Source organism: Siphateles boraxobius, unplaced genomic scaffold (genome assembly GCF_051911475.1).
Source record: "Siphateles boraxobius isolate OS27281-9 unplaced genomic scaffold, OSU_SipBor_1 56, whole genome shotgun sequence".
NCBI classification, from domain to species: Eukaryota; Metazoa; Chordata; class Actinopteri; order Cypriniformes; family Leuciscidae; genus Siphateles; species Siphateles boraxobius.
Genome location: NW_027509182.1, coordinates 7,502,704 through 7,514,527, shown reverse-complemented (window position 1 = coordinate 7,514,527; position 11,824 = coordinate 7,502,704). Strand labels below are relative to the sequence as shown.

Below are 11,824 nucleotides of genomic sequence, written 5' to 3'. Positions count from 1 at the left end.
GGTGACACTGAAAATAGAGTTGTTGTTTTTGTTTTAATCGCATTCAAACCATGTAACAATACCACAAAAACATAAACATCCTTACAAATTCTATAACAACAATATTTCCTAATATAAGATTAGGAAACACAAAAAAGGGTAAAACATATTTATCAAAAAAAAAAATCATAACAATTTATTGGCTTGAGGACCCTCAGTACAGTGGGACATCTGCCTTTATGAATTAAACATGGAATAACTTTTTTTTATATTTAGCCTATTAAAATTATTTTGAATTAGAACTTAGAATTACAATAAATCTTTATTGTCCACCAGCGTGGAAATTTTTCTTTGGCTCATCAAACATACAAGACAGATAAACATACAGACAACGTCTCAAACATAGTAAATGAAATATAATAAAAAGATACAATGTAAAACATCATAATAAAAACAAATATACTTTAAATACATTAAGATAACTCATTTGTTGTTGTCACTTGGTTTGGTTAAGGATACTAATGGCATTTGGGATAAAAGATTTTTTTAAATTTAATTTAATAAACCACATTTCATAATGTCCCAAAAAATAACAGGTAGATCAGTTGTGTTTGTTTCAATTACAAATATTAATGCAAAAATATCTGAACAAAATTGATTATAAAAACACATTCCCAGCGGTTTACAGATCGTTACTTCAAACTTGATATACATATGAGTTATCAACATTTATAATTTAAAAAATCACCAGCAACTTTTTATATTGAAGCTAAATAGGATTTCTAAATTTCACTTCTACTTCTGAATTAATTACTCATAAGTTGCAATTATTTACAGGTGATTGTACTGGACAAACCCATCATCACAATCAACATTACACAACAAAGTGACAGTTCACCTAAAAATTCTGTCATCATTTACTCACCCTTAATTTGTTCCAAACCTGTATAAATTTCTTTTTTTCTGCTGAACACAAAGGATGATATTTTGAAAAATGTTGATAACCAAATAGTTGTGGGGCACCATTGACTTTCATACTATGGAAGTCAATGGAGCCCCGCAACTGTCAGGTTACCGACATTCTGCGAAATATCTTCTTTTGTGTTCAGCAGAACAAAGAAACTCATACAGGTTTAGAACAACATGAGGGCGAGGAAATGATGATAGAATTTCTATTTTTGGGTGAAATATCCCTTTAAAGCAGTAGCATTACACCCCAAAATATTAAAAGACTGTCAGGTTCACTGATCAATATACATTTTTTTTTTATAAATGTTATAGCAGGAGCTGGAACATAAATTATTACATTTACAGTCTGTTGTTCATCTCTCATGCATTTGTTGCCTTAGTTTTTTTCTGGTCTCTTTTTTATGTCTTCTATAAGAGCCTTTTCGGCTTTGTAAAGTAATTTGAAAAATATCAGTTGTGACGAAAACCCTTGTTTTTCTATGATCTCAAAGATGCTCCTCATTTTACTTTGAGATGTTGGCATTGCCTTGATTTCACTTAATAGTTCGCTTGCAATGATGCCAACAAGGCCATCTATAATAACTTTGACATTTCCCACCCTTTGGATGAGTGCTGTTCTATTGCTTTTCAGAAAGGAAACACCTGTAGAAGCATCAACAATCATTAATAATATAGTATATTCAAATGATGTACTCATATTGTTGCAGTCTAGCATGTATATTAAACGTATAAAGAGTATCCAATGGCTTTGATGGAAATTACTGTCAGTTTTTTACTTCCTAAACCCTTCTACAAATCCAGTAACACACAAACAGTAAAGGGACTTATTTAGAAGATTTATCATGCCGAGATTCTAAAATAAATTGAACCTAATCTATAAAGGTAAATTAAGCCATAAGGTAATTTAGGCAGGAATACAGGTAATTATACAAGATTCTCTCTACTTTTACAGACAACTGGGATTATACAATAGCTTTACACAATTCTTGAAGTATCATTGACTTCAGTTTTAGCACTCTATTTACAAATTGACAGAAGACAATAGAAATGTCATGTTTTCAGTGATATTAGAGCATTTTAATGAGGTAATGTAATGTTACATTAGACAGTACACTTACAGTATTTTATTCAGCATATTTAAATGCAAAAAGAGACGTTATTCTCGCATAACTTGCTGGTTAAAGTGTCTAAATGAAAAGTAAATTCATATTTTGTCATTACATGTCACAGCGGGCTTTTGTTTTGAAACTTGCGCCTGTGTGAAAATGAAACGTTCAAAAACCGTATGAAAACAATATTAGGTTTCGAATGAATGACTCGCTCTTACAAGTGGGGACTAATAAAAAATAGCAAATGTAAATAAAACATTTGTGTTAAATGTATGTTCTTACGCTCATCGGTTGATGTCAGTCCGCTGTTTTCTGCTGTATAGTCTGAAAGATAAAAGGTTAGTAATGTCTTCATTAAAACTCTATAGAGATTAACTGTAAATATAAATCGCTTGATTTAAACGATGAGTAAAATCGTTAAACAATCCATGCAGATTTTACATTGTGCAGTGCTCATATTTTTGCAGTCTAGCATGTATATTAAACATATAAAGAGTATCCAATGGCTTTGATGGAAATTACTTCTACATTTTCAGTAACACACAAACATATTTACCTGCCAGTGGTATGTCAAGACTCCATTCAACTTTAACCTCTCCATTCTTGTGCTTCTTTTTCAGGCATAATCCCACATTCATCACGCCATTTGGTAACTTTATATCGAATGTTGGATAGAAAGGTTTCCACTGCTTAGTGCAACGAAGCTTTGTGCACTTAAAAAGGAAAGAGATGTCAAATAAGTAATGAGTACACTCAAAAACTGTTTGTTACTGCTAATTGTATTTGATTTAAAATATTTGTCAGATTGAAAACGAGATTTTAAAGGAGCAGGTGGTCATTTCTCAGAGATACCTTTTGATACAAAGACATTTGCTCAAAGACTTAAAATTACACTGAAATGAATCATTTCAAATCATATGTCCTTGTAACAAATAATCCTTATCCGTCAGTTTGACCGAAAATGTCCTTCATGTTCTATTTTCAGACGTCAAGAGAATAACATAATGCTTGGTATTTTAATGTGACTTGGTATAACAAGAATATCTATGGCAAGAGCTCTTTCCAGACACTGTATTTCTATTCTGCCTGATTGTTTTCTTTTTTCCTTTGTATTCCGCTGTAACAGTATGAAAAAATACAACATTTGTTTTCTGCTGTCCCGATTTAATTTACGATATACCACTGATATAGATTCACTGGAATGCACTAGGAATCTCTTGGTTTTCTCCCCAAATCCTCACGTCTCGTTTTCACACGGATGCTTTAAAATGTAATTGTCTCCCCTTTACACTTCTAATACCCATTGACTTCAAGGGTATGGGGATATTGAGGGTCTGTTGTAGTTTTAATAATAAATATAAAGCCACATATACAGATTGAATTTAGGTTTTTATTCACATATAAACATTGATCAGCAAACACAAACAGAAGCTCAACCGAACCTGCTTGACACAAAAGAACAAACCTCTTGCTTAAGCTCAAATGTGCAGCGTAACACGAGAATGAACCTGATTGGTTCTCACACATCAAGTGAACATGCTTGAGCTTCTGTTTACCACAACTGATGTGTGAGTTGATGAATGTTTATATGTGAATAAAAGCTTAAATTCAATCTGTTCATCATATAAAGCGATCGAGTCTCTTCAGAATAAATTGTACTAAACCGCTTGATTCATATTAATTCGTTTTACAATCTCTTTATGAACTTTTTAAAGCGTCAAAGTGATAGTTGCAAGGCTGTCAATGGAAGGACAGAAAGCTCTCAGATTTTATCAAAAAGATCTTCATTTGTGTTCCAAAGATAAACGAAAGTCTTACAGGTTTGGAACGACACAAGGGTGAGTAAGTATGGACAGAATTTTCATTTTTGGGTGAAATATCCAATGGTTGGTGTTGGAAATATCCAACCCAGTGACAATGGTTTTGCTAAGTATTCCCAAGCACATCTGCATGTATTTAACACAGTAGCATGACGGTTTCTCATGTAATGTCGTCTGAGAGCTTGAAGCTCACACACATTCAACAGAGGTTTCCTATCTTGCCCTACATGTACTGAGATTTCTCTGGATTCCCTGAAACTTTTGACAATACGAAAGACCTAAATTCTTTATTAACTTGCATTTAGAAATGTGATTTTTTAATTGTTTGGCAATTCTCTCATGAAATTTGGCACAAAGTGGTGAGAGCCATAACTCATCTTTGCTGGCAAAGACTGAGATGCTCCTTTTATACCCAATCGTTGTACCTACACTAGACTGTTTTAAAAAAGTTTATCTTAGATATTCTAATCTCTTCACTGTTATTTTGCTTCTGACCCATCTTTTTTGGAGTGTGTTGTAGCCCAAAATTTGTTTATATTTACAAAATAAAATAAAGTTGGTCAGTGAAAACATTAGAAATATTTTTTTGAACAAGGTTCAAGAGAATTGACAAATCACAGATTCTAGATTTTACTGCATTTTACAAAATCCCAAATTTTCTGGAAATGGGGTTGTATATAAACTATTTGATACATGATTCATAAGAAAATGTAAAAGAGAAAAAAAATCTTTGAGAAATCTAATATCAGTTAATGAAATCATTGTCATGTTCACCATGGAATCACCATGGATACTGACCGACGGTTGTATCGTTGATACTGGCCTCTCTGATAGTTCATGTTCCTCAACAGGATCACAGGACATGCTGTATTCACAGTTATATGTGAGCATGCATTCACAAGCTGACTGGATTGGTGTATAATCTTCATTACATTTTCTCACCTGAAAAAAACAGAGAAAATGTAACTTGTTTATAAAGTAAGCCAAAATAAGGAGAAAAATGAACACATTAACACAAACATACTTCTCTGGGGTCCACATTGCGTGGTTGTAGAAACACATGCAGTCTATGTACTTTCTTTATGTAGAACAGCATCACTTGGCCACATATCTTAAACCAACGATCCGTAAACCAGTTTAGTGGTTTCAAAAGTAAAAACTGTGATGTTCCTGGGATGCTCACTGTAACATGTGTGCTTGTGATATTCTGAGGTTTCAGAATGTCAACAATCTGATTAGAGTAATGCATAGCGGACATGAAGTGGTAGGCATTCTCTAAAATAATTAAAGAAAACATTTCACATTTTTTGCTACGTCTTTTACATTTAGTAAATTTAAATATATACGCAAGTTAGTGTTATATTGATATATTTTTTATTTTTTGGGGCTTTGCATTATTTACAGATAACATTCAGCATCTCTCATAATGTTGATAAGACTGCCAACTCACCAATGGAGGTCTCACAGTGAGGTAGTCTGAGTTGAGACAGCTCACCCTGAACACATTTGATATCATACAGGGGTCCTGCTTGGTAATGATTGGCAGGGACAGGACAGTCGCTGTCCTGAAGAACAGTGCTGTACAGCACCTCCCCTTCCCCTTTCATGTTGAAACCCAGCTTTGTAAACTCACACTGGAACCAGCCTGCATGGCTGCTCTGTAATCTATTTCAAAGAAATATCAAATATGAATGCAAATGGACACATTAAATTAGCTGACTTCACCTGTTTGCGGATATAGTACAGATACCTGTATTTAGTTTGCCCCTCCTGAAAGATGACCTCAGGAGTGAACAAATAATCTCTTACATCTAGCTTCTGTGAAACATAAAAAAGTGCTTTGTAATTGTTTTGTAAGATACAAATAAGTCATTATAAAACCACATTTGCATTCAAAAAGATATCATCTTATAAGAAATGAATCAGTGACTTACCCTCAAAATGTCTGAAGGGGACTGAGAATCTCCAGCTGTAATTTCTGGTAATACCAGATGCATTGAATTATTTCTCCAGATCATCCTCTGTATCCTCTCTGAAAGCTCTCTCCTTTCTGTCATTTCTGGTTCAGAGCCACAGATGTAGGTTTTGTGTCCACATTTTTCACGAAGCCACTCCAATACGCTTCTTTGAGATCCAGTATATTCGTTTATACTACAGTCTCCCTCTGTAAATACTACAATGACGTGATTCCAAAATTTCTCTCCAAGAAACTCTAAATTTTCAAGAATCTCTTTGGTCTGGTCTGTGAACTGGCCATCATGCAGAGAAAATGTCATCAGAATGGCATGAGGTCCAGGAGTCAGATTTTCCCATCTGAGAATCCTCTTGGCATTGCAACTATCAATATCAACCAAGTGCACAATCTTCTTGTTCATTAAACCTTTGAAACTCTTAGGCCTACCACTGCCAACTTCATCATAACTTCCTCCATCAAAAATCCGGGTTAGAATGGATTTTTCTGTTTCACTGAAACTCACGAGCCAAATCCTCATCTCTGTTAGAAGACAGCATTCACCTAAGAAAAACAAACATTTGTATGAATTACACGTTACTGAGGCTTAATTAACTTGCTTTTTTATAGGAAAATTAATCTTTTAATTCCACATAGGAGATATGACCAGTGACAAATAACTACAGATGGTATCATAAAATGTGACAATGTTAATGTAAATGCCTAAATTACAATCAATTTGCATACACTCAATGCTTTTCTAAAACACTGACATCTTTTTATTACTTTTTTTTTAATTTTTGCATGAATGACTTGCATTGATATGTAATCTTAATATAATCAGGAAATATGTAATCGTAAATCTTATATTTTACAGTCCAATCATGTTTAAAGATCTTTAATAAATTGATTTAGCAATAGTAAATAGGCCTACTGAAAAAATTATTCAGGACAATGGCTTCTTTAAAAGAGAGTCATTTGTTTATGTTTGACCTGGACAAAATTAAATGGAAGAATGTGAAAACTGTTAAATTATTGTGTAAATGCCTGCTTTTTTTGTTTTGTATTCAAAAATCACAACAACTAAACTTTATCCATAGAGGAACCAATAAATTATGGATTGTAAATTCCACAAAAGATGGTGTGGTCTATGAAATAATTTCACATATCTTTGGTCAAAAATGGATGTAACAGAAGAGTTTCTATATTGTTGAATCACCAGGTCAAAGTCCTGATATAAATAGCAAAATGTTGTGATGTTCCAGGACATTCAAGAATACTTGTTTAAACAATTTATTTTTTTCAATATATATAACACTATAAGCTTTAAGTGTTTCATCTGAAGATCTCAGTTTAGAAGCCATTCATTCAGAAAGCCATCAACTAATCAAACACTTTACAACAGGACAAATGTGATCATGGTAGCCAAAATTGGGAAAACTCCTACAAATTTCTTTAAGAATTATGACAATGTTGGTTTGAAATAATTAAAACATTGCTATAACACTTGACAACATTCTTAATCAATAGGTTAAAGATAATAAGAAATTCAACATAAATGTTCAAGATGACTAATATAACTTTTTTACTGAATCCATTAATACATTATTAAATAGTTGAATTCCAAGATTATCTGAAATATTATATATATATATATATATATATATATATATATATATATATATATATAGGCTATATGAGATGTGTACATTCTAGTACCTTTGGTATTTAAATTTGTTTTTAACAGACCAGTGTGTTTCATAATCCAACCCCTTAATGTAAAAAAAAGCATATAAGCGTATAAAATATTTACCGAAATCAAGCCCACTTGTTAGGGCTCTCTCATAAAACTCTTCAGCCTTCAGTTTTTCATTCTTCACTTCATGAATGAATCCTTGTATAGCACACACCTTGCTGTCTTTCGGGTTTTTCACCCTTTTAATACGATGTTCAATCACCTTCTTCAGGTTCTCCTCACACAACCTGCCTTGCTCTGAATTCGGCTGCAGCCTCAGACCTTGCATGAAATGATAGATGGCCAGTTCTTCAGATCTTTCGGTGTAGAGCTGGTATTGGCCATAAAAATAATGAACTACCTGTAGGTGTTGCTTTTCAGTATTAGCCATTTGAAATGCTTCTTCAAAAAGTCTCTCAGCTTTTAAGCTGCCACATCTGTGCAGTTGTCCGTAATGCAGTGCTAAATCTGCTATGGCAATAACGAAAGAGGGCTTTAGGGAAATCGCCATGTCCAGATGATAGATGCACTTCTCCAGGTATTGCTGTTTTTCATACGACTCCTTAACATCAAGCTCCGTTTTACCAGGTGTCCTATATTTCTTTTCCACGAATATTTTTTTTTTTTTGAAACACATAGCTAACTGATGGTGTATAAAGGCTGAGTTTGGGGTAGCCTGCAGGGCTTCTTTCAGCAGAGAAATGGCAGCGTCCGTGTCTCCTAATTGGCGGAAAAATTTTGCTGCGTATCTTGTGACATGTGGGTTTTCAGGGGACATCACCAGCGCCTCAATCACCTTCTTCAATGCAGTTTCGAGCATGTTCCTATCATCTCTGTTATGCAGCATTCTCAGTGCTAGCAACACTAATAGTACACCATCATCTGGATTAAGCTCTATAGCTCTTTTGAGCTGTTTTATTGTTGGCGAGTCTGAAGGGTCAGAGGTCTCATTAGTCGTGCGGTACAGGGCAATAGCATAGCCTGTATTTAAATCACTGTCATCGGGGTTCTTTTCAAGCGCCTGTCTAAAGCATTCCTTTGCAGCATTGTAGTATTTGTGAGAGAATTTAAAAAAAGCCCAACCCTTTTCTCTGAGTACCTCAACAGTATGAGTGAATCCTTCAGAAAATGTCCTATGGATCCTCTCTAACTCTCTCAAGTACTCTTGACATGTAGAAAAATCATTCATATGATAATGCAACCAGGCAAGGTCTCCATAGGGAACAATAAGAACTTCATCACTGTCTTTGTAATATTCCTTTGCGAGTTTCACAGATTTCTGCAGATTTGCGAGGGCTTCCTGATGGTTGCCATAAAGATACTGAACAAATCCAAAGCTGCTGTAAGATCGTGTTACTCTCGTCTCGTTAGATTCCAACTCCAACTGAATCTGTTCCTTCAGACGATTCAGTAAATCACAGAGAACAAAGTCTTCTTCTCTTAGAGACCAAGTAAAATGGCACTCCTGCTGAAGCAGTTTGGTTTTTAAAACACCTTCAAGACTGAAAAAAAGAAGAAAAGCTGAGACAAATGACTTCAATTCTATTTATATGAGTCATGTACTGTAGTTTTGTAACAGTATGTCACAGTGTGCACACGGTGTGAAACACTAAGCACTAAAGACATTTTGACTACTTTATTTTAAGGTGTCCGTGTTACAGTGTAATAATAATAGTTAACTACATGTACTGCATATAGGGTTTGGTTAAGGTTAGTTGCATGGATTATGCACAATTTATAGTAATTCACCACATGAAACAATTGTAACAACGACACTGTAATATAAAGTGTTACCGAAATTTCAGTAGCACTTTATTTTACAGTCATGTTACACACATATATTGTAGTTATTACAATAACTGTGTAATAACTAGGTACTAACCGTAAACCTAACATTAACCCAGGGGTAGGCAAGTTCGGTCCTAGAGAGCCGCTGTCCTGCAGAATTTAGTTCCAACCCTAATCAAACACACCTGAACAAGCTAATCAATGTCTTCAGGATTACTAAGGCTATAGGCAGGTGAGGTTTTTTTCAGTGTTGGAACCAAACTCTGCAGGACAGCGCCAGCGGCTCTCTAGGACCGACCTTGCCTACCCCTGCCTTAACCCATGTAGTTACCTTATATTACCCAGTATTTTCTAAGCTATGAGCGCTGTAAGTACACATAGGCTATTGTAAAATAAACTGCAACTGAAACTTCCACTGCTGTAAACATGAAGAGCCGTTTTTCCAGTTTCTGGGTGGAGTTCTTTTCAGATAGGGCCTACATTTACATGAATGCACACAGGAAGACACCACATTTAAACACAAACACACACACAATAATAGAGCACGGTTGAAATAATATTGTTGATAGGCTATATATGTATGTGTGTGTGTGTGTGTGTGTGTTTGTGAAACAAATTTATATATTTTATTGACGTTGCCATTAAATTTTTTAAATAAATCCACATTCAGATTCAAATTCGAAAGTAAAAAGCTTGTGACAAAATATAGACATGTAGCAGACAACAGCTTGTGTAACCACAATATAAAACAATCTAAACGCATTCATAATTACACCATGAGCTCGTCTAAAAAAACATAGGTTTAACAATTAATTTTCAAAGACGCAGGTTTGTGTATGCTGTTTCCATGAGACATACGTTACCATTCCTAAAACATTTATTTCAACATTAATCCAACAAACACACCCACCTCATTTTGTGCCCATCTTCAGTAAGCATCAAATCATGAAAATACAAATGGAGCAGGATGGTGGAGTGTTATCAAATAAATTCGAAGCTTGTTCTGCTTAGGGCCGGTGAGATTAAACCTGTACACATAGCTACAGATGTATAAAATTTGCCTCCACCGGGAGGGATGAGTTGAGAACCCGGCACAAACACTAACCCGACGCCAAAGAAGTAGCGCTGAAGAAAGCCGACTGTGTGGAACACTGAGAAAACTGACTCGGCCGACGCATAAAAACAGCCAACGGCCGACCGTCGGTTTGGTGTGTAGACTACCCGGCTTTTAAGGTAGCCTACACTTTACCCCGATCACACAGGACGCGTTTTTCATGTGGGAAAATAGGAGGCGCACAGCACTGCCGTTTTTATTGACTCAGCCTACAACTTTGTTACAATGAGTCAATATATCCTACCTAAATCATCCAAAATGAGTTTTTGTTTTACCCTGATCCACTATGCATGGCAAGCCTATAATAAGTGATTTAGAGTTTAGACCAAGCGGGATTGTTTTCCATAGTTGTTTTCACGGGAAATTGCGTACGTCACTCTTCCTAACTTCATATCCCATATATATATATATATATATATATATATATATATATATATATATATATATAATAAAGGCATAGTGTACGTTCAAAAAAAGATGAAAACTAGTTCTTAAATGATGATGGGTGATACTGCCCCATGACAAGTTATTTACTGTAGGCCGTCACACATACAAGCTAACAGCTAACGGACTTAAAGGGGTGGTTGATTATTTCGCTTTTCTAACATTAGTTAGAGTGTAATGTTGCTGTTTGAGCATAAACAACAAGTTATGACGCTCTCTCTCCTTCTTTCTGACTCCGGTTTGACCATAAAAGGCTAAATGACGTCATACGTTAATTAGCATATTCATGACGTCTTCGCACTCGCGTTCTGACATGCCTAATGTGTTTTCTCTCTAAATTCATGCTCACGTTCTGTATTTTAATATAATATAATATGAATGTCCAATAAAGCTGTTCTCATTACCTATATTATTTTTGTCAGACAATAGAACTTTTTTTTTTTATATGTGTAAAATTATCTGAATTGAGAGAGTTCGGGAACTGGGTGAAAGCTCTGTGATAGTGAGTATTACAAGTAATAAGCACAATAAAATAATGGAAATTAAAATGGTCAAACAAAACTCTTTAAAAATAAAACAAAAGAGAAGCAGATAAGTGACAAGTCCATAAAAACAAAAAAAACTGGCGCGCGCTCAACACTTGAATGTGCTGCTGCTCGTCTCAGCCATTAACTGTACAAGGTAGACGCCTTTGGAGAGAGAGACGGCCGGGAGAAGGCAAGACCTCACGCTCGCAGGACAGTACTGGCAACATCTGGAGGTTACTAAGGTTTGTCTAAAAAGTCGCTAGATTTGTCGCTAGTCGCTTTTTAAAAGAAATGTCACTAAAGGGTTCTGAAAAGTCGCAAAAATAGCGACAAAGTCGCTAAGTTGGCAACAATTGTGATGTAAAAGGACAGAGTTCTTGCAATAGAA

At 34.9% G+C, this 11,824-nt stretch overlaps 1 protein-coding gene across 1 annotated transcript; it reads right to left on the bottom strand.

The window, feature by feature from the left end:
- Nucleotides 1–14: 14 nt before the first annotated feature.
- On the bottom strand, nucleotides 15–10,637 carry LOC143715012 (uncharacterized). Its single transcript, XM_077206585.1, has 10 exons — nucleotides 10,262–10,637; nucleotides 7,642–9,065; nucleotides 5,812–6,392; nucleotides 5,628–5,695; nucleotides 5,328–5,542; nucleotides 4,902–5,152; nucleotides 4,676–4,819; nucleotides 2,614–2,770; nucleotides 2,340–2,381; nucleotides 15–1,590 (listed from the first exon to the last, which is right to left on the bottom strand). The coding sequence occupies exons 1-10, from the start codon at nucleotides 10,288–10,290 to the stop codon at nucleotides 1,325–1,327; spliced, it is 3,177 nt and encodes a 1,058-aa protein (XP_077062700.1). The 5' UTR covers nucleotides 10,291–10,637; the 3' UTR covers nucleotides 15–1,324.
- Between the last annotated feature and the right edge of the window lie 1,187 nt (nucleotides 10,638–11,824).

Bases quoted from the DNA above. Each gene is read 5' to 3' on its own strand.
- LOC143715012 (XM_077206585.1), bottom strand. From the start codon at position 10,290: ATGCTTACTGAAGATGGGCACAAAATGAG. The intron at 6,393-7,641 runs GTAAATATTTTA...TGTTTTTCTTAG, and splicing joins AACAAGTGGGCTTGATTTCG to GTGAATGCTGTCTTCTAACA. The intron at 4,820-4,901 runs GTATGTTTGTGT...TGTTTTTTTCAG, and splicing joins GCAATGTGGACCCCAGAGAA to GTGAGAAAATGTAATGAAGA.